The sequence below is a fragment of the Podarcis erhardii genome, assembly GCF_964252035.2.
Source record: "Podarcis erhardii genome assembly, chromosome: 1".
In the NCBI taxonomy this organism is placed as follows: domain Eukaryota; kingdom Metazoa; phylum Chordata; class Lepidosauria; order Squamata; family Lacertidae; genus Podarcis; species Podarcis erhardii.
In genome coordinates this window covers 138283548-138307359 of record NC_138497.1, presented here as the reverse complement: position 1 = coordinate 138307359, position 23812 = coordinate 138283548, and the positions used below count along the sequence as shown (strand labels likewise).

General features: G+C 42.5%; 1 protein-coding gene across 3 annotated transcripts in view; it reads right to left on the bottom strand.

The window, feature by feature from the left end:
* Window positions 1-23812, bottom strand: part of ERBB4 (erb-b2 receptor tyrosine kinase 4) — an 816477-nt gene that overhangs the window by 178845 nt on the left and 613820 nt on the right. For all 3 annotated transcript variants that reach the window (XM_081857293.1, XM_081857292.1, XM_081857294.1), the window contains exons 9-13: window positions 22094-22220; window positions 17165-17238; window positions 16040-16130; window positions 12532-12731; window positions 343-475 (exon numbers count right to left, since the gene is read on the bottom strand). In XM_081857293.1, the coding sequence (XP_081713419.1) occupies window positions 343-475; window positions 12532-12731; window positions 16040-16130; window positions 17165-17238; window positions 22094-22220 (625 nt within the window). The remainder of the gene's footprint in view (window positions 1-342; window positions 476-12531; window positions 12732-16039; window positions 16131-17164; window positions 17239-22093; window positions 22221-23812) is intronic.

The window sequence follows — 23812 nt, the reverse complement described above, 5'->3', positions numbered from 1 at the left end:
AGCTGATATCAGGTAAGCAAGCCTTCAAATCACAGACTGGGCTAGCAATTTCACTTCGTGCTGGGCTATTTTTCAATATCGTTCCCATTTGATGGGCACATATGACTAGCTACTAGCTATCATGTAAGAATCCTACATGGTGTCCAGCAATTATTGATTGCCTGCTGGTTGTTTGAGACATTCACCTGCAACAGCAAATTCCTTTGGGAGCAGAAAATCATGAATATTGATAATAATCTTATTTCATATGGGAATCTGAACCTAGCAACATGCTTGTTTAAATTTCAATATAATGAGTACACTTCTTGGCAAGCACAAAAAATGCAGAGGGGGGTGTCTTACCCATCATAAAGATTACAAGCCTTTACGCAGGTCCTTCCCCTGATGAAGTGTTTGCAGGACAAACATTGGTCCGGTCCTGGCCCCCAACATCCATTTCTTGAGCATAAATGGCTGCACATCATGCCCTCCGTAGCTGCAAAATAAAGAGAATAATAACAGTTGAAAATATACTTAACTTCTAATTGGTGAGCATTGTTCCACCACCATCAATGCCACCCTTCATTACAGTCGACTCACACCTTACGCACATCTAACAGGCGCATTTTCAACTTGATACAGTTGAAATTGCACAAATTAAATGCATGGAAGGCAGAGAACTTAAGAGTTATTTCTGTACTGGGTTTCCCCAGAGTCCAGTAAGCAACTCTGAGATCTTAAAAGTAGCCATCGTGCACTCAAGTGCTGCGCTGTAATTTTTGCAGGACACTCCCCCTTTTCTTTACTATATGTGATTTCAGCTTTACGAGCTGTCCCTGCAATGTAACCCACATGTAAAATGCAAGCCGACTGTATATGAAAAAGGAAAATGCAGGGTGAAATCTCTCTGCAGGGAAGAATTCCTTCTGGCTTCAATTTGCAATGACTCTCGACCAGAGCATGGGGTGGTATGGAATGACCTCCCCTAATAAAGGCCTGTCTTCCTACATCATTGTGTTTCAGGAGAGAATATGAAAATATACCCAATAGACAGACGTGGGGGCAATTACTAAGATAATTACTACAGCTGCTTCTCATTTTCTGTTCAGATTGTGTATTTGGACTTTGCTGTGTGATTTGATATGCAGTATTTTATTGTTTTCTATATTAAGGCCTGAGGTGATGTGTAAATGGAAAGGCAGTTATAAATAAACAAGCAAATAAATCAAATGCCTGTTGTTATTTAGCTATTGCATTTTAAAGCCCACCTTCCCTTCAAGGAGCTCAGGGTGGCATCTCCTCACAACAACCCTCTGAGGGAGAAGTTAGGCTGAGAGCTGGTCACCTTTCAGCCATACTTACCTGGGGTGGTGTAGCTGGTGGCAGCAAGAAGAGAGGGAACAAGGGAGGTCTCTCCCTCCCTCCCTCCCTCCCTCCCTCCCTCCTTGGTTGCCTGGTATGCTCTGCTCCAACACACTAGAGCAGGGGGCGGCAAGGTCTACCTCACCTGGGCCGGTTTCACTCCAGCGGAGATCCCTCCGTGGGCTGGATCGCACGTGAATGGTGCGATTTTTGGCGTCTGCACAGACACGATTTTCAGCGAGCATGCGCAGATGCGATTTCCCCGCGCTGGCTTAGTGCAGCACATGGGGACTCGCTGAACAGGTAGCTCAGTTCAGGGGTGGCTCGTGAGCTGGTTAAATGCCCCCCGTGGGCCACTTGTGGCCCATGGGCCTTAGGCTGCCGACCCCTGCACTAGAGTGCTGGTGCCAAGGTCTCAAGTAGTTACGGTACTGTCATGTCAGTAGTCCTCAGGAAAGCTACATTTCCCTGGAGCTATCCGAGCCTGGAACCCTCTCGATGCCCTGCTAGGCACAAGAGAAGGAAGGGAACGACTATTCATCTCCCCACAGCTGCTTGCTACTGAACATGCCACCTGCATGAGCCAGCAAAAGGCCTTAAAGAGAAGGCGGTGGCTGGTGATGGTGGTGAGTAGGATAAAAGTGGGACAGGGTAGGCCCAGATGTGAGCTGAGCTTCCTCCTGGCGATGTGGCTTATATCTCAGCCATTCCTATGCAAGCCACATGTGGCTCATCTACTTCTAAGGATAATAATCACTGTCTGATGAGAAATGTGTTTTCATTAAATAGAAAGATCTGTAAAGGTGACATCACTGGGGCAAGATGGCGCCCCACTGCTCTTGCTCAAACTCCCCCCCCCCTCAAACTTTTAACAGCCCCAAGCACGCTTTGAGATGCAGCATCAGAAGATCACAAAGCAGCACTCTGGGCAACTGGTTTTCGCTTCCATCTCAGATCATCAGATAATCACAAGTCCAGGCCACAGCCATTTCCAAAATGGTTGTCAGGGCTCAATGAAGTGAAAAACAACAACTAGTAAGTTCGGTTTTCCTAATTTACTTGAAATTAAAATTAAATAAATAAGAAAACAAAAAGGATCTGTAAAAATGAGAGCAACACACACAGGTATCATATATGCTACAGAAGACACAGATGTAAAGTCTAGAAAGAAGAATTGCACTCTAGAGTACACCTCACATTCCAGAGGCAAGAGGCAAGAAAATGCTCTCCAGATTTATTTATTTCCTTCTATTAGTTGTTGCTTGTTGCTGCTGCTGCTGCTGCTGCTGCTGCTCTTCCACCAATGCTCAAGGCATGTTGCAGAGTAGCCAAAAGGCAGACCCTTCCCATGAGGGCCTTATGATTCAGCATCATGGCAGAGGAGGAGATGGAGGAGAAGATAACAGCAAAAAATATGCATTCAATTTATAATGTTTACTTCATAATGTGATTTAAAAGCATGTGCAATTCCTTCATCTTATCTTAGCTGGGGCGGGAGTGGGGGGACTCTAACTGCCTGACTTAAAATGATGGGTTGCAGTCCCAAAAGATTTGTTGCAGAAAGTCCCTGCCCCTTTCCTTCTTGTGTTCTCTGTGGTTCTACTTATTCTGCACAATATCATGGAGTCTTACACGTTGAGAAGTGTTTACTCTGTATTCCTGGCACCAGAATGAATGGCTGACTGTGCCTCATTAACAAATATACCGAATATCTGTCATCCAAGTGTACTAGGCCCTTAAGCATATTATTACTTTCATATAGCTGTTCCTTCCTCAACTCTCTGCTTCACACTCCTCTTTCATCACAGAGCTGCAGTCTTCAGCACTGGCTATGTTTTCTCCAAATGCCCCATTTGAGCTATACAGCATCCCTTGCCTAATAGCATTTTTTTAAAAAAAAAATGTTCTTATTGTTTTTTCAGAAAAACAACACTTATGCCTGATCTCAGGATCTCAGATCTCAGGATCTGTCTTGATCTGTCTGGATTTCAGCCTCCTCAATATTTCCAGGAGGAATCTAGTATCAATATGGGATGAGAGAGAAGCAAAGGGGTGGGAGTGATCTTTCCCAAAGGGTCCACCTTCCCTATTCTAAAGTTGAAACAACCATCACCTCCACTCTGTTGTAGCATGTTCTTCCAGCCTTAACTCCAACCTTAACACCCACCATTCCCGAGGGAGAAAGTGATTGAAAGGTAGACACCAAAAGAGGACAACAAGGGCGCATGAGAGCAGAAATAGGACAGGCCTAAGTTCTTTTAGAATGTGGTATCTTTTTGCTATATGGTTTTTTACGCATATATACAACCTGAGCATAAGATGTAGGGGTTCACTGCATTGCTTCTCCTGCAGCCTCTGTCTCTCAGCTGCCCAGACTGCTTCCTGCTTCTAGCTTCTGGCTCTCACACACCACTCTGACTGCCCTGGCCAGCTGTGGGAATTTATTCTTGACCATGGCAATGTATTCCTGGAGCTTGTCCACTGTCTCACTCTTCTCTTTGAGGAAATACACAACACAAAATCTTGAAAAGTCATCCAGAAATATTAAAATATATCTATTCTTTCCCAGTGAGGGAACATTCATGGGTCCACATATGTCAGTGTGCACTATGTCAAGCACTTTGTTGCTTCTTTGTTCTGCACAACGTGGAAATGAAGGTTTTACAGCCTTCTCAGTAATACAGCTTATGCACTTTGCTGGAGCTTTGTTGCTCTGCTTTACCTGCAAACCTCTTACAAGATCTCTTTTCTGTAGATCCAGAATGACGTTGGTGTCTCTATGTCCAAGCCTTCTGTGCCATAGGTCCAGATCTGCTTCATCCTTCTGGCTGGAATGTGCCACTTTTGCAGACTGATTCTCTGAAAGATCAAGCTCATATACACCATTGATTAGCTCTGCTTGAGCAAACACTTTGCCATTTCTAGTCACCTTGCATTCTCCATTTCCAAATGTGATCTGGAAACCTTTCTTGTCCAGTGTGGACACGCTGATTAAATTGCAGCTCAGCTCTGGTACATACAAAACTCTAGAGATTGTGTTCTCAATGCATTCATTGTTTATATTGCATTTCAGACTCATGGAACCTGCACCTTTTGCTTTAACAATGTTCCCATCTGCAATTTCAATTTCAGATCCTTCTTCATCATTTATCTCATTAAAATAGTCCTTTTTATATGAAAAATGCGAGCTGGCACCTGAATCAATTATCCATTTATTACGTCTATTTTCACGATTCTGGACAGTTAAATTCCTTTCTTGCAGTAGCCATGTGCATTCACATTTCCCCTTCTTTTCTCCTTTTGGCTGAAAGGGGTGGGGTTTCTTGGCTTTAGGAGCCTTGCAATTCTTTGCAATGTGTCCTTCTTTGTTACAATTGAAACAAATCACTTTCTTAGGCATCTCTTTGGACTTTGTACATTGCCTAGATGCATAACTGCTGTCCTTGCTTCTAGCATTTCTCACTGGAGATTCAGCTCTATCTCTGCATTCTTCTTTTAAATAACCAATCAAGTCTTTAAAAGTCAGACCTTGTCTATGATCCATCAAACTTACAAATGCGCTAAAGCGTGGTCCAAGTGATGATAACAAAAATGCTATCTTTGTATCTTCATCAAAAGCTTTGGGAGTCAGATCAATTCTTTGAATAATCTCAGTAAACTTGTTGATGTGCTCTGTGAATTCCTCTTTTGAATTCATCCTCACTCTGGTTAATTTACACACCAAGTTTCTGAAGCAGTTTATGCTAGATTCTCCATACACGCGCTCAATATCTCTTAAGATTTGAGATGCATCATCTGTACTATTTATTAATGATAGCTGCTCATCACGAAGTCCACTCAAAATTATGTGTCTAGCTTCGCTGTTCATGCGTTTCCAAGCACTTATCTTGGCTAAAGCTTCCTCAGACGATCCTGTAGGCTGAGGGTTTAAAGCTTCCAAAATGTGCTTATAATCTAAACATGCTATCAAGCGCTGCTTCCAGTGTATGAAATTGTGTTCATTCAGCACAGGCATTCCTAGCTTTGCATCACTATCAAAAGCTGCTCTAGCCATCTTAAAATCCAAAAATTTCAAAATTCTTCAAAATTTCAAAATTTCTCAAAATTTTAAAATCAAAATCTCAAAAATCTCAAAATTCAAAACAAATCTTCACTGCCTTGGGTCACTGTGAACTCTGAGGGAAGGGGGGGGGGTTGCTCAATCCCCACTGCACAATGGAACAAAGGACCATGTGCTTACCAGGAAGTTAACTCAGAAAAATACTACTCAATTCAAAATCACAATCCAATGCAATCCTTCAAAAATACGCAGAAATATGCAATACTGGGCCCAATAACCCTTTGTGGGAATGTTCTGGGGTGCAGGAGAGGATATATTGACTAATTATATCCTTATCCAACTTGTGCTAACAAGTTCCCAAAATATCAGCAGAGTTTATAGACATTCCCCTTTAAGTTCGCAACGGTAACGCTTGCACAGGTTCGCTAGAACCTCTATAATAATTACTCTGGTAATTTCCCCTTTGTTCCCTCTTAAAATACAAGACACGACACAGTCTTTATAAAAGTATAAAAGAGTTTACTCACGTTCTGTTCACAATATGATCCCAGAAGGTAGGCAGGCTTAAAAAGGTTACATGCACTTAGAATCTATCTTGTAGCAAGATAGTACTGTCCTCTCTTGGCTGGGAGCCAAGAGGGCATGTTGCTCCTTCAGAAGATGAAGATGGCAGAGAGACAAGAGGCAAGAGGCAAGAGGCAAGAGAGAGAGTGGCTGCCTGCCCTGTGCTTTTATCATTTCCTCCGCATGTGACCAGAGGTGGGTGTGGCCTCACCTGTGCAGGTAATGATAAAAGCACAGGGCAGGCAGCCACTCTCTCTCTTGCCTCTTGCCTCTTGCCTCTTGCCTCTTGCCTCTTGCCTCTTGCCTCTTGCCTCTTGCCTCTTGCCTCTTGCCTCTTGCCTCTTGCCTCTTGCCTCTTGCCTCTTGCCTCTTGCCTCTTGCCTCTTGCCTCTTGCCTCTCTGCCATCTTCATCTTCTGAAGGAGCAACATGCCCTCTTGGCTCCCAGCCAAGAGAGGACAGTACTATCTTGCTACAAGATAGATTCTAAGTGCATGTAACCTTTTTAAGCCTGCCTACCTTCTGGGATCATATTGTGAACAGAACGTGAGTAAACTCTTTTATACTTTTATAAAGACTGTGTCGTGTCTTGTATTTTAAGAGGGAACAAAGGGGAAATTACCAGAGTAATTATTATAGAGGTTCTAGCGAACCTGTGCAAGCGTTACCGTTGCGAACTTAAAGGGGAATGTCTATAAACTCTGCTGATATTTTGGGAACTTGTTAGCACAAGTTGGATAAGGATATAATTAGTCAATATATCCTCTCCTGCACCCCAGAACATTCCCACACCAGCCCCCTTGGCAAGGCCAATCCACAATCCTGATGGCAAAACAAGGGTCTGGGGGAACTTTGGCTGCTGCTTGTCTGATACCCTCAAGAGCTACTGCCAGTCCGTGAAGACAATACTGAGCTAGATGGACAATGGCATGTTTCCTCATCAGGCAGATTCTTATGTTCCTCATGCTCCAAAGCCAGTCTTTGCAAAAGTACTTCAGCTGTGATTCAGTTGACAACTACGATATAGTCCAAGGCAATGAAGAATTCATGGGACCCAGAGAGAAATAAGCAGCTTTGAGATACGATATCACCCAGACCATACTATGGAAATTACAAATGACATAATTATTTATTATAATTATTCTCGTGAACACCTAGGGTCAGATCAAGTTAAAGGCAAATTAGGCAATTGCTTTGGGCATTATATTACCTGGAGAAACCCCAAAACTGTCTTGCTTCCTTTTCTAAGGCATTTTTAAAGCTCCTCCTGGAAATTTGACAAGGTAATAAACTTTCCCCAACAAATACAAAAGAAGTCCCTCTACATATATAAAGGACACAAACATGAGAATAAACTTTCATTAAAAATCTTGGCTTGTCACTCTCTTTTATTAAAGGAAAGTTCCACAAGAATATTACACAGTAAATTAAACAAGTAGGAATAAAGTCAATTAGGCCACAACGGTTTGTAAACATAATTGACTGAAGGTGTTTATGAACAAGCTGCACTTTTGCAAAATAGCACTGGCAAAGTGCTACACAGCACTTAGGTACTATTCAGTTCTTCCCTATTCACAGTAGTCTATTATTTCCAGTAATGGAGGGGTAAGAATTGCAACATTTTCCTGACCCATTGCCTTATTCTGTCTGGAGCTGGGGCCATTTCTCTCACTACACAAAAACAAGCCATGTGTATTTTATTTACAACAGCACAGAGACTATAAGCTAGACCCAGCAAAAACCAAGAGTCTGCTCTGCAGCTTGTGGGTAAATTTTTAAAAGTTCTCAATGCCAAAAGTTAGCTTTAGACTTTCAGCCAATGAGACCATCCATAGGCAACACCTCTGCTCAGGTACAGTACCCATTCTGTGTTTTGATGGTGCACCATGTCACCAGCACCAAGTCAATGCTAAATAGCAGTCATGAAAGAAATATCAAGTTTTCTTTCTTTAAAATAAGGGGATCCTGGTAATGGTTTCTGATATTATGCGTTCCTCATTATCTAAGTATACTGAGGTCTAACTGAAAGTTAAAGATACTGATGACAAATCTTTCTCCATAGTTTCAGGTCACTTCCGTTCTCTCAGCTCTGCAAGTATAATTGATTTGTGGGGGGTGGTAAGGGAGGAGAACCCACAGTTCAGTAGTGAGCATATACTTCCGACGCATAAGATTGCAGGTTCATGCTCTGGAACTATCAATCAGAATATCTCATGCAGCAAACTGAGGAAGGGGTGGGTGGAATCACACCAGAGCAGGATGGGCACATGACCAGTTTTATAATGGATAATCCTTTGAATAACATTCAAAGGGCTCCCGGGGCAAGTCCTCTACTTGAAGGAGTCCTCTGATTGAAGGGTCTGCTTGGTCAATGTTCAGTGTAAAGACACACACACACACGGGACCCAGAGAGAAATAAGCAGCTTTGAGGTACGATATCCCCCAGACCATACTATGTAAATTACAAATGACATAATTATTTATTATTTACTGTTATTATTACTGTTAAAAGGGAGAACAGTGGTGCAGGCCGTGAAGTTGCCCATCAACAGTTAGCACACCAGGACGCCAACTGAGCAGGCACACAGAGGCCACTCTCTTCCCCTCTATAGTGAGATGCACTGTTCTTCTGAGTAAGTTGCAGTAATAATGCCTAAAGTCCATCTACACACATAAATCAGGATACACAATTTCTATGCAGGTGTATGTCCTCGTTTGTCCTCTTATTTGATTTTGAGGGGTTTTTTGTTTGTTTCGGAGGTGCCTGAGATCCCAAAAAGATGGCAGCAGCCAAGGCAGACAGTGGTAGGCTAAACAGACCAAGAACCTGACTCAGCTCAAGGCAACTTTATAATAGGCTTCTCTTTCCCCTGTATATCTAGGTTCAGGCAACCAAATAACTACACCCCCACCCTGAAATCTCTCCACGTTCCTTAAATTCATCCTCTCAAGGGTTCTGGGACTCCCTGAGGTTACAGGTGTGTATTTGTGGAAATAAGAACTTAAGCTTCACTATCAGTTATTACAGATGTTTGCATATGCGTTTGGAGGGCATTTCTCTCTGTAAACATCTTCGAAGTTAGTCTCTTTGGACTGGATTGAATTTCCATCATATAAGGCTGACTGCTCTGTGGTATAGCTTTCATTTAAGGGTCTAGATATACATTAAAGGGCCATGATTGATGCTAGTTCTCAATTATTTTTAATAAGAGATCTGCAGCATTTGTGCTTCAAAATAAAGATTAATAGTTTTAAATAGTCTGTAGGCAAGTGCAATTAAGCACAGAATCATAGAATCATAGAGTTGGGGGGAACCCCAAGGATCATCTAGTCCAACACTCTGCTATGCAGGAATCTCAACTAAAGTTTCCATCACAGATGACTATCCAACCTCTGTTTAAAAACCTCCAAGGAAGGAGAGTCCACCACCTCCTGATAGAGTCTGTTCCACTGTCTGACAGCCCCTACTGTCAGAAAGTTCTTCCCAATGTTTCTCTCCTTTCTTGTAACTTGAAGCCATTGGTTTGGGTCCTATCCTCCAGAGCAAGAGAAAACAAGCTTGCTTCATCTTCTATGTGACAGCCCTTTAAACATTGGCTATCATATCTCCCCTCATCTAGGCCAAACCTCCTCATACTGGCCAAACATCCCCAACTCCCTCAACTCCCTCATAAGGCTTGGTTTCCAAATCCTGGATCATCTTGGTCACCCTCCTCTGCACATGTTCTACCTTGTCAATATCCTACTTAAATTGTGGTGCCCAGAACTGGACACAGTACTCCAGGCAAGAATGGAGTGGTACTATTCCTTCCCTTGATCTGGACACTATACTTCTGTTTATGCAGCCGAGAATGGCATTAGGGTTGTCCCCCCCCCCCCCGCTGCATCACACTGGTGACTCGTGTTAAGCTTGTGGTCTACACACATGGAAGGCACTGCAGAAAAGGCCTGTACTTGTGCTGCCGTCCTCCAGACCTCTCATAGAGGAGGCACAAGAAGAAGGGTTTCTGATGATGATTTCAGGGTCTGGGTAGGTTCATATTGGGGAGGTGGTCACTGAGGCCTTCCTGGTCGGTCACTACCAGTTCAGACCCCAAACGCACATATGAGAAATTAATATTTTTTTGTGCCGACATGCATCATTTTACTTTTGTTTCCATTTAATTACTTGGCCATTTTACCACCCATCCACTCAGTTTGGAGACGTCGTTTTGAAGCTCTTCACAATCTCTTTTTGCTTTAATGTGACTGAAAAATTGAGTATCACCAGCAAAAGTGGCCACCTCACTGCTCACTCTAGATCATTTGTGAAGTTCAAGATCATAGTACCGATCCTTGGGGGACTCCACTTTCTATACATCTGCATTGGGAGAACTGTCCATTTATTCCTACTCTTTGCTTCTTGCAATTTAACCAACTCGTGATTCACAAGAGGACCTCTTCTCTTGTTCCTTGACTGCTAAGCTTTCTCAGGAGTCTTTGGTGAGGTACTTTGTTGAAAGCTTTTTGAAAGTCTAGGTACACTGTGTCAGCTGGATCACCTCTATCTATATGCTTGTTGACACTCTCAAAGAAAGGCTTGTGAGAAAGGACTTTCATATGCTGCTGCCTTTTTCAGGCTGTTCAAACTGCAGATGCTTCTTTGAAATCACTAACAATAAGATGAAATCTTCATCAACTTACTTTTTTTTCCCCATTGAAGATCTGAATGCAGGCACCTAGTAAATGTAGTTTGAAATATCATAACATTTGTGGCTCTTTCACTCATGTAAGAAGCAACTGTATCTCTATATTTAATGTAGGGTTCCAAAATGCTCAATGAATGTGATCCAACATAGTGTCAATCAGATGTCCACGATGAACTCCCATATGCGAGGAGACTCCGTCTACCTAAACCAGCTCATGGACCTTGGAATTCAAATTCTAAATGTGGTAGTGTCCATTCTCAGCCTGGCCCCCAAATGCCCAGCCCTTTGACCAAGGCAATCATAGCCTGACCATTGCAGCTAAGAGGCAGGGAGTCCGTGAAGTGATCAAAGAGAAGATGGAAAGTCCAACAAGGAGAAAGGAGGATAATCTGACAGAAGATACAGCCCATTTTGCTGTTGGACCCTCTGCTAGCAGCATAACAACTCCTGGCAAAAATGTTGTCTATCATTTTTGGGTGAAAAGCACAGGAATATTCGACCCACCCTAATGAGAAAACTTGTGTTTTTAAATAAAGCAGAAGGGGTTTAATTGAATAACGCTATTAAAGATCTATGAATCCAAATTCAAATTTTAAATCCTGCCCCCACACTCACAAATAATTCCTCTCAAGACACCCAGTCCTTCTGTGACTTCAAAACAACTAAGCCAGTGGCAGCTTAGGGGCTGTGACCAGCTGCAGTATTCAGACAGCTGGCAAGGCCAACGCACACCTAAAGTGCCCCAGGGGCTGATGCCTACATTGCTGCCCATTGGCACTGCAGCTAGCATGAGCCACCCTGGCAGCGCTGCACCCACTCCCCTTAGAGGGGCTTACCTGATGTGGTACTGCTGGTACTGCATTGCAGGAGATATAATAAAAGTAGCTGCCTGCCACTGACTGGAGACGAGTAAGGGCTTTGCTCCACTTCCAATGGCACTGGCTTCACACGCTGGGCAAGTCCATATGGGGAGAGGGGGTGACTGACTGCTGGGAACAGCACCCACATTTGAGCTCCATGTGGCCTAAATTGTGATGGTTGGCAGCAGCAATTCCTAGAGGGCCCTGGGGATTCTAGGGGGCGAAGCTGCGACACTGAGGGCTTATGCTCACTTACCTTTCCTCCACTCTTTCAAGGCATGGTCTGAACACCCCCTTGTTTGTTCTGGAGCTTTCCCTGCCAAATCCCGCTCTTTAAAGCTCAAAGTCAAATTGACATTTGCTCTGATTCAGCTTTAAAGAGCAGAATTTGCAGGCAAAGTTCTAGAACAGAAAAAGAAAAAAACTGCTTGGACACAGAGCATTAAAGCACAGACCTCTGCCTGGAAACAGCAGGGCAAAAGAGGTGGATAAGCCCCGACCTGCAGAGCCACATTAGAAGGTACGTTGAGGGTGAAGTCCAAGGACAATGAGGAACAATAGGAAAGGCTCAAGGATATCGAAAGCCAGAGCCCATTAGGTATATTCATGTCTGTGGTGTCACAGGCAATGTACATGCAGCACGTTTATATAAGTGCAGTTATCCTGTGATGAGTCTTCGTGAAGATTGCTGGCTTGGGAAAGGGAGTGCTTTCCTGTGACGTTCTCCAGTATATTTGCTTAAATTGAAATGAACCAGACTGCCACCTTTAACCTGAGTTTTACTTATACAATAATGCTGAATATTGGTGCAATCATTCAACGTTATGCCCTCTTCTATAAAACAGCAAATAATTAGTTTCCTAATGAGGGAAAAAATTATTTATTCTATTAAAATATTGCTTCTGTGTTATTACCAAAGCAATAGGTGCTTTGTTTATTTCTGTACAGGTAAACAAGCTTCCATATTCTTCAAAATGCAATGCCAATGCTTACTGGCACATAAGGAGAATAATACTTACTGCAGTTTTCAGCCTTCTTATTTCTGTGGATCACAGTCTTTTGATTAGGGGTGCTGAAGAGACTGGTCCAGTTGATGGTGTGATAGTAGCACAAGTTACTATTGTCTGTTATGTAGATGTTGCCAGCACTGATATGCTTCAGGGACTGGAACTGTAGAGATCTAATTCCCTGCTGCTTGAGAATAAGCAAAGAAAGGCCACTGGAAGAGGAAACAAGAACAGAATAGTAAATAGGCACACAGAGATATATAGAGCCATGCATATATTGTGAGAACTTGCTTTGTTGCTTAGATACAACTATCACATGCAAGCAAAGGGCCAGAAATGGAAAAGATGGGAAAGTAATCTAATTTGAGCCCCTACTCTCCACGCTTTGACCCATCCAGAGTATAATGTGCCACAAGCAGAGAGCAAGTGCTAACACAGTGCGCAAAGCCATAGGTGCTCAAAGGTACAGAGGAAAGAACAGTCCAGATGTTTGAGGCAAGGCAGGTAGGCACAACACCTAAATACTAGCTTTGGGGAGAACAACATGATCAATGATTACTTGTTTATCCAAAGTGGAAAGTAGGGCATTAATGATGGCTTTTAAAAATTGCTCTTGGAATGCATAGGAATGTGATCATGTTGTGAAATGAATTGCAGCGGCCTCTGCAACCCTTGCTCCAGTCACGATGAGATCCAATTGCAGAGTGTACTCATTCACTATTAGTGCACATAATGAATATTTTCCCCATATGACTGGGACAGAGAAAAGGCTCAAACTGACTGTTGTTGGCATCCATCTGTCTTGGGAGACAAGAGTGCACCTTTGGAGATGAAGACAAACTGTTGGAGACAAACTGCTGTGGCTGTAGAGAGACATGTTTTGTTGGGAGAGACATATGGGAGAGACATGTTTTGTTGCAGCTGGGGCAGATGAAGGCATCTGGTTGCGCTGTTGCAGATGTGCCATGTCATTTATTCTTTCTGCTCTCTTCCCAGTGGTCATTCCTTTTCTGGTCACTGCTGTGGATACATGACCTGACTGATTGTCTCCAGCTGTTGTGGTCGTCTGCAAGGGATTCCCACATAGCGGGGTTAACATTGCCAGCCTTCCTGTCATGTTTGCAGACATCTTTGTAACACAGCGTTTCTCTGCCAATGGGCTGGTGCTTGAAGCCAGCTCTCCTCAGAGCACGTCCTTGGGGATCCTGCCATCTTCTGTTCTGTGGACATGAGCAAGCCAGCACAGATGTCGCTGAGAGAGGAGTGTGAACGTGCTGGGAATGTGGGCTTGGGAGAGCACATCTTTGTTTGAGTCTCTACCCTGCCATGGGATGCCCAAAATCTTTCTGACACAGCACATGTGGAAGGCGTGGAGGTGTCGCTCCTGGTGGGTATAAGTTGCCCATGTCTCCCTACCATGAAGCAGCAGGCTCCACAAGCCAGCTGGGCAGGGCTTCATCTTGGTAGTGGTAGTTAGCATCACAGTCTCCCATACCCTTTTCAAGAGGCAAGCTTTCAGAATATTTAGAATTAGCCAAATTGACAGATATAATAAGACAAAAACCAAAAAGTGAAGTGAAAAAGGAATGGAAGTGTCTAAATGAATACCTTAAAAGCCAAGGTTTGAGGACAGAAATCTGGCTGAGTCTGGAATAACCTTGTGAAGTGAAAGGATAAGAAAGAGGGATTTATATCTGGATGCTAGACTAGAGATGATAAGGACAAGAGGAAAACAGGAAGACACAAAGGAGGTGCTGTGGGATTGGTGGAAGTCAATATTTGTTTTTCTTTTTAGTGTTTATATTATTAACTTGTAAGATATGGATTTGTGGTGGGTTTTTTTGAATGTCGGTTCTTGTGTTTTGTGTATTGTTATTTTTCGATATTTTTTGTGTTGTTGTTGTGTGGAAAATACTAATAAAATTTTCAATTATTAAAAATAAAAATAAAAATGAAGAGGCAAGCCATTGCCATAGCTGCCTTGCCAATACACTTGTCCAGCTCTGTGTCGATGGAGAGAATGCTAGTTATGGTGGAGCCCAGGAAGACAAAAGCATTGACTACCTCAAGTGTGTGGTCACCAACACTAATGCTTGGAGTGCTGACTATGTCCTGACTGTGAACCAGTCATATAACTACAAATGCTTCACTGTTGACCATTGTTGAGGCAAATGTTAAGCAGAAAGGCCCCACGGGGCTTGAAGCAGAACCACTCTCTGTCTTGCCACCTTATTCAGGTGTGATGGAATAGGGGGCGATCATTTTTGATGTTTGGGTGTCTGTGTGTTCCATGAACCTTCCCTTTGCCCTCTTGCTTTCTTTCTAAAATGTCCAAGTGTGTGAGCTATCATTATCTTAAGAGACATGCACCCTCCCTCTCCGCCAGATTGCTTGGGTCTTTGAGGGATTTATACCACCAGAGCCACATTCATAGCATATGTGTGTAAATGAAAGTCAAATTATTAATTCCAAAGGGATTCTCTGCTCCTTTGCCTAAGATGATGATTTTCTTGGCAGCCAGTCATTTTCGTAGCATCAAGCAAAAATCTTAACTGTGAAGTGGAGATAGCTTTGTTGAAGTGGAGAGTCTAAAGTTTGTGAAGCTAAAGTAGTTTATGAGAAACCAGTACTCTGCAGATTTATCTGATATCTTAAAAAAAACAACCCAAGGTAATTATTTTCCAGCTGTTCTTGATGAAAACCAATACCACAAAAGCCAGCACAAGACTGTAATTCAAATCTCAAGGTTTCACTGTTATTTATAATCTGCTTTGGCCATTGTTTACAACACATACAGAGCCCCTTGACTGATTAACTACATTTTGCTCTGTGGGCCATGGTATATATTACACAGATAGATTGTTTCACGCCCATTCTGTTTTGGTGCTCTCTCTCCCTACAGGAACTTTTCCTGTGCATCAGCTTTCATATCAGAACATGTTTCTTAAAAATGGAACATGCAAGTTATTACAAATCTCATATTCTGTAATGCCTGTGCAAACACCACTGTGATCTCTGGCATTTTTGTGTCCTTTTACTTTTTGTGACAAAAAATAATAATTCCATATCAGAACAATGAAAGACTGGTTCACACATCATACTGTGCTAGACTGTGGCTTAGAAAGAACATGTTAGCATGTTGGCTCTCAGAGAGAAGACTGCAGCTACTCTGCTCCTTCCTGGTCATTCGTGTGTTGTGCTGCCCTGACCTGAGCGAAGCCATGGTTCTGCTTAGTGTGGTGTCTGAACTCGTGGTCCTGGTTTAGCTCTCCTGGACAAACCATGAGCCATGCGTCCACTGATGTCCACACGTACCACAAGAGTTTAGCAAGGGGGCCTTCTCATGTACAGTTTAGATAGGCATGCATGGGTATTTATGGGTATTTACGCATGAGGTGGGACAAAGATATTATCCAGACCCCAACATCATGCTCTGTGATTAATTTCTTTAATAAACTCAGTCTGTGAACATTGATTTTAAAAGTGAAAATGCTAAGAAAAACAAAACAGCTTAGCCCACCTGTATAGTGCTCTTCCACCGATAGTAACTAGGTTAGAAAACACACTGAAATCGGTCATGTTTTCAGGCCATGATTGTATATTCAGGAATCCTAAGGAGGATAAAACCAGAAATATTACAGAAAGTCCTCACTGCAGTCACAGCTTCACTACAGACTTGAAATCTGATCAGGCAAAAGAGCAGAAGGAAGGCCATGCCTGCCTAGCCTTGGAATTTATATCACGTTTTTTGGCATCTTGTGTGACAACACACGCCACTGCCCAGGAAGAGGAGCCTGTGGCCGTCCAGATGCTGCTGGACTCTGACCCCCATCAGTTGATGGTCCAGGATGATGGGACCTGTAGTTCAGCAACATCTGGAGGGCCAGAGGTTCCCCATAGGCCATTTTGATTTCTGAGCTGAAGAGCCAAATAGTGCCCATCCCTCCTGTTCCATGTACAGAAATTGAACTAACTGGCATTTGAACCTCCCCTTCATCCCTGGCAACTGGACAGTGTCCCTCAGCCACTGCCTTGCTAAGGAAGTGCAGACCAGGCCATAAAACACACAGAGCTCTGTCCTCTAGCATCTTGGCAGTGTAACCTGCCCTCTGGCATCTGCTGCCTGGGGCAACCACTCCATGCCCTGGGCTTCATCTGAGGAAGGTGTTTCATGGAGAAGTTTCCTAAACTCCTGTCTGGGTGCTGGCCCCACAGCTGCACTGAGTTCCTTAGTAGCACAAGTTGACAGGGCATCATCCCGTGCCTTTTACCACGTGCACTGAAATAGAGCATCCTGTCACTGAAACAACCGTCTTAAGGACATTGCCTTGATAAACCAGTGGATCAGTAGTAAGCTTTCAACACAGCCAGCTTAAAAGCACAGAGAAAGGGAATGATAACATTGTTGTTGATGATGAGGATAATAATTTGTATTTATATGCTGTTTTAAAATATTCAATCCACTTCACTTACAGCAATCACTACAACAATATTCACTGCCATCTTGTAAATTTATGGTTGAGGTAAAATTTGTACTACAAACCTCTTTTTCATGCTACACTGTTACCTCAGCTCATTTATGTAAGCAGTAGCTTTTTTAAAAAATGGAAAACACAAATGATGTAGTATCATAATTGTAGGTTACCTGTTATCTCTCTCACTGTTTGAAAGACATTTAAATTCTGAGGGTCAATTGCTTCTATTGTGTGATAGGGGTCCCTGGAAGAGAATAACGACACATTGTCAAGATGTGAATATGGAAGAATGGTGAAGGATTCCCACCATATCCTGGGAGTAGAAAACTAGCTTTGCCTTTCTTCTTCCTGAAGTGGATGCCCAGGAGAGCACTGCTAACAGAGCTTAGCGCTCCCAACAGATGGATCACAGAGACAGTGACTTGACTGTCATTTTGGAGGAACCCCTAATATAGTAGGTCATTTCAATGTACACATTTTCTGGTTGTTATTTGGCCAAATGATCTGGTCACTGGCCTATCCAATTCCTTCTCCAGACTTTTTCATGTATGGTGGAGCAAGGTAAGAGAACCTGGGGCAAGAGGCAGGATGGAGGCTCAGTGTGGAGGGGGAAGGAGGCAAAGGGATGGCTGAGAGAGGGGAGAAGGCTTGTGTGTGGAGTCTGGAGACTCCAATTAGCTTGCAATAAGTCCTGGAAATAGTTTGGCTTATTTCCCAAGAGAATTTGAAGAAAAACCACTAGGACAAAATCTGAAAATAAAAAATGGAGGAAAGGTGGCTTGGTGGTGCAAATTGGAAGAATGTGCGCAAGCATCCTTCTCTCTTTCCTTTCAATTCACAATCTTGGCCACTACACTGCAACAGTTCTCACTCTTTGCAATTAAGGTGTGGTTTGTTTTGAGAGCAGGACTTATGCCTCCTTTCAGTAAGCTTTGAACTGATTTGACACAGCCAGTCTTAAAAGCCAAATACTCTTATGCCAATTAATGTAGGACACCCTGAAATAAAAAAAGACAAGCAAAAGCATCCTGTGAAAAGTGCACATCTATTTTTGGGGTGGGGAAGCCTTCGCAGAAAAGTATGCAAATAAATGACTTTTATTACCCTTTAGAGTCAGGCTCTACTTTTCTTGTACAAGCCTGTGATTATAGAAATAATAATAATAACACACTTGGAAAACTGTGAGAGGCACATAGTAGGCAACTTTTTTTCTGCCCTTTGGAAGTCCAGAAAGAGTATAGGAAACAGTTGGACAAGACTTGCAGACAGGACTCATGGACTCAGTTTTACATTTACAATTTATAGTGAGGTTAGCAGGAGGGAAATGGAATATTCAAAGAAAGCCCAAAGGATTAGCCAAATATTATACAATTAATTCTTGTGGTTTAGGCCTCCCTCACCCCCCACCATGGCTTACAATCTGTTTCATGCAACCAGGATTTATCCAGGATTATCGTTTTTAATTACACTTTCTGCTCAGTGTGAAGCTCCCAAGAAAGGACTGCCAGCGGAAAGGCGGGGGTCTGCTTCAAGGCAAGGCATGAAAAGTTCAAACCTGTGTGCACGTCTTTAGTAAAGGCACGGCATGACAGAGTGACTCAAATCGTGTTTTGCTGTGATGCCTGAACTCGCAAATCCTGCAAACCAGACTTGGAAACCACAGTTTGAAGTGGGATTACAAGAAATGGCTTCTGCTAAGGACAGCTTGATGTGATTTCTTAATTTACACACTGTATTTATCATTGTTACTTTGCCACAGGAGAATAGTGTACCATAAGCAGAATGGTGTGGCTGGTGAGCAGATGGAAAATGAAAGTAGCTTTAAGCTAAGGGTGCCTGTCAAATTCACTTCAGCTGAATACCTGCAGAACTTTCAGAGTTCCAGATTACCTGGTCTTGTTCTGAAAGTGGAACTGATGCACTAGGAAACATACGGTATACTGTTCCATTCAGAGCACCATACACAGGTGGTATATTTCTTTCCTTCCTTTTCACTCCTTTACATTAACAGTGTGTAGGTTCTCCACCTAGATATAATGCCTCAACAAGAAAACATTGATTTGCCTTTAGGTACAGTTGATTCAATTTTTTTTTTCTAATGAGGTACCCCCAGAATACAGCATAAAGCACAGCACAAAAGAATATTGATGCATTTATGCATACAAGCGCACCAAGGTTGATTTTTATTCTGCCCTTTCAATATGCCCATTTGCATTGGCAACAGAAAGGGAGAACAAAAGAACCTAGATGTTGTGGTAAACTGTGCAACTCCCAGTTCCAGAATTTTAGACTTTTCCCAGTTAAAAAGAACACAAGGAGTGCAGCATGGAGCAGAGTGAACCCACAGAACAATAAAGTAATGGTAAATCTGCTCATCCTTAACCTAAACCAAAGTTTGCCAGTATGTTTTGAAGTTCAAACAATAGGTTGGGTTCGAGACTATGGTTAGCACTGCAAACCAACAAATGACAAAAACTTGAGGGACAACCTATAGCAGCACCAGTGAAGTTTACATAGCTTACAATAATTTCAGCAAAAACTGCAGTGATCAGATATATTACTGTATTAAATAAGAGCCCCAGGATTAGCCTGAACCAAGTTGGCAGAAGCACTGGATTTGCACAGATCTGACCTTGCCACTGCCTCACTCCTCTCCCCCTCTGTCCCAGCATGCAGCAGTGACTCAGCTTGTGGGACCTTTTACAACTTCTAATTTCTCTGCTTTACAAACGTTGTGTGGAACCAGCCAAGAACCCAAATGAGTACCCTGAGCATGTTTATGGAATCGACCAAGAATGATAATCCCTGCTCCAAATCTAATAATCCCGAGACCTGACAGTAGCTGATGGAGCACCTTGAAATTAGTGGCATGAAAGGGGCTTTGAAGCATGATATATGCTAACTTTGTCCATGTATATATACTTTTGATACTGAAGATAGAAATTTGTACATTGGGGTTAAAGGCATGTTCTGCTATCCTGAGGGAAACTCCCTGCCTAATGAATGAACTAGTAGATTATGGTTGCGACCAGTGCTATTTTTCTAGAAAAAGAGGTGCCGGAACTCACTATGAACACCTCCCTTGTTCTCTTAGAATGGCAATGGCGCCCACCTGAGAGGGGCCAGAACTGAGTTCCAGCACGTTCTGGCTGAAAAAAAAGCCTTGGTGGTGACTCTTCTTACAAAGAAGTGCAGGAAAATAAATTTGTGGTGCAGTACATCGCATTCTCCTGCATTATAGTGATGTGAAAGGCCTCTCTTTGAGAGCAGGGGGAGACACTTCCAATTAGCATAAACAATTTGGGTTAGATGGGCAAATAATTTAACTTGGCATAAAGCAGCCTCCTAATGTTTCAAGGCTGCCTTCCATTTAATAAGTTTAAATATATATTGATATTTTTTTAACATTAGCTATTAAGTGAGTCCCTAATATTATATAGTAGAAAGTTCCCTATTATTTAAATGTTGAATAACAGAGTTAATCCTGAATGCAAGAATATGTTCAAATACTCTAAATTAACATTATGAACAGCTAATATATATTCCAGGTTACCATTTTACACTGTCAACTTTTTATAATGTACAGTTCAGTTATACTTTTCTTATAACTTCAAGATTGTCCATAAACTTCGTAACAATAATATTTTAAAGACCAAATTTAAATAATTTTAATCCCCTCTAAAACATATGATTTAAAATATTGCTTTAATGTGATGCTGGCAGTATATTAGGAGTGATGCTCTTTCAGGAGCTGGAGGGCACGTGACATTTTGGACACAATAAGAAGGGCTACAGGTAGGAGATCTGTATGCCTGACAACAGTGTGACACTTGTTTTGTTGAAATGGCTCCACTATGTTTTCCACCCATCTGCCTTAAAATTCATCTCGGTTAATTCCTAAAATTAATTTCAGATTAGGACATGTACAATTGGATGCTGTTTGCAGTTTGCACCCACCCCACATTCTCTACCCACATGTTACCAATGCACAGTAGTGCATATCCACACTGATTAAATCAGCACAAAAAGGCATCATTATGTGATCACATGATTAAAATAGGATTCCTTTTGCACAGTGATGTAATCAATGCACATGGGGCCCTGGGGCACATTGGTAAACTATAAGATGGGGGAGGGCAAAAACTGAACACTGAAGCAAACTTCACATGCCCAGTGGTCTGGAAAAAAAATTAGGAAATCAAATCAACATTAAAAATGACACATTGTTAGTGCAATGCCACTTTGGAAACAAGATTAGGTAATCTGGAACCTCAAAATCTGGAAAGTAATTTGGATGGGGAAATATTCAGATGCATCCCTAGATGACAGGCCAGAACAAAGGAACAGAGGGCTCCTCCAGACATGCCCTTGCAGACCCGACCTCAACCATTGAATCAGAGTTTTCAATCGAGTTTTCTCCAATTTATTGCTAATGTACAGGTTTTCCAAGGGAAAGCAGAGAGGCAATGGCACAACTGCTTGAACTTGTGCTTTCTAAGTACAGAATAAATGCAAGTCTGGATGAGTCCAGAGAGATAAACACAGGTGGAACTTGCATTGATGCTCCAAATGTTTATTTTGTTCATAATGCAGCATGCAAGAAAGGCAAGAACTGAAAAAAGGCAATAAACTATTGTAAGTCCTTGCATGCCCTCTATAAACCCCTTTATCTTCCCTGAGACTGGTCAATAAGTTTTCCACCACAGCATTCATTCATTCATTCATTCATTCATTCATTCATTCAACATGGGCTCACATTGTGCCTCAGCAGTCTTGGTCAGGTTTATCAAATTCTACAGACAGAAAGGCAAAGGCCATGCTAGCAATGAGCAGAACTTGGATTTCAACCCCACTATCTAGAAGTCAAAAGGCCCCTTTAGACATTACTGTTATGTCATAGGAGCCCATCCTCTAAACCACCAGAAAATCTGGGCCAAGCTGGAAAGAGCACAATACACACCCCCATCTTATACAATTCTCAGAAGAAGCAATGCTGGCCTGATAGTCCATCCCAACATTTAGGGACCAAAAAAATGAAAATGAACAAACTAGGTGGGTCTGTTACTAAGATGCAGCATGTTATAATTATTTGCACTCACCCATGAATCCCAGTGACAAGGAAGATAAGGTTCCCATTGATCTTGGTACAGTTGACAAATTTGTCAATGTTGCTGGAGTCTACCGTTTGGGCATACATCAAACTTCCTGTACCTATACCATCACATGCTGTAAAAATAAACAACTTTGTAAAAAATATGCATTCATATATTTGGATCTCTTGTAAATCACTGAGTGCATTACGCCATTGTGCTTGCGCTGGCTTAAAATCAATGAGGCAGCGGGGAAGGGTAATTAATTCTGTTTTCCAGGAATTGGGCTGAGAGCAAGGAGCGTCTGTCCATCTCAGACCGAGGAGCAAAGATCAGTCATAGAATGCTGACACTCTGTGAAGCTACAGGTTCAAGTGGAAAGAAAACCCTCCCATAGATCTATGGACAGCAGATTATATAGGAGACGTAGTTAAAGATAATATTGTAGAGGAGCTGAAAGGCCATGTGGAAGCAGACTGGGAAATCCCTCATGCAAGGACAAAGGGCAGGGAGACAGATAGTCTGCAGGTGATGAGAAAGGAAAAAAAGATAGGAAAGGGATTTGTGTTCTGAGAAGCCAAGGAGATAGTGATGACTAAATTTCATATGCTGATGAAATCACAGGCATCTAAAGTCATCTATTTCCCCAGATTGTGACCAGCATCTCCCTTCCTTGTGGTTGCATTTTAATTTCAGATGTTTCAGAAATTTCCATTTGAGTCCTACCTATTTCACTCTTTAAGCTCATGAAGGCATAAGGCCACAGGGTGCTAGAATACTTAGGGTAGCCTAACAAGCCATTATTATTTTTAAACTGCCTAAGTGTCTGTGCTCTGTACATATGGAGTGTGTGTTTCAAGGAATTGTTTTTTTTTTTATGGCAGCAGTGCTAGGAGTCTGATCTGATGTTCCAATGCAGTGATACCAACCATGCGGGAGAAAGCAGAAAGCCTGGCAGGTGAGCACCACCAGAACCACGTGCTACCTCTAAAAAGGAAGGAACTCAAGCCTAGGCAATGGGACCTGGTTAATATTAATTTGTCCTACTTCCTAGCATGGTTTACTACTTGCTTTTCTCTTTCTGTTTCTCTGCTTTACAAAGGCTAAGACGAACCAAAGAACTGTCCCTTGCCTCAAATATTTCTTTATAAAATTGTTCCGGAAAGATGCCTCTTACCTAGAATAAAACTACAATGGTTCATCGTGACAAGCCCAGCAGCAGCCATGTGATCAGCTAAGATGCTCAAATCCATTTTGTTACATTAGAGATCTAAATCTGTATGTCTGTATAGAAAAGTGTTAGATCACAAAAGTTAAAAATTATTTTAAAGCCACTTGGGTTGGTTGTAGCCGATGCCTGTGCATGCATAACCTAGGTCTATGCACATTTGTCTGTGTTCACATGAGCTTAACCAGATGTCGCAGGCAGATGTGACACACCTACCCTCTTCACATATAATGTGGTGAGCATGGTTACGCATACACAGTCTACCAACAAGGTGCCCTTCAGATGTTATGGACTAAAGGTCCCATCACTTCTGCTTGTTGGTCTCCTTCTCCTCTGCTGTGCAGTTCCCCCCAAGCCCCCTCAGCCTGTTCTGGGTTTCCCCACAACTCTCCAAAACAGGTTTAGTTTGTGAAGAGTTTCCCACAGGAGGAGGAGAGGAGGAAAGTCCCACTGTGCAAACAGACCTCATTCCACATGCAACAGCTTTGTTGAATCCTGTC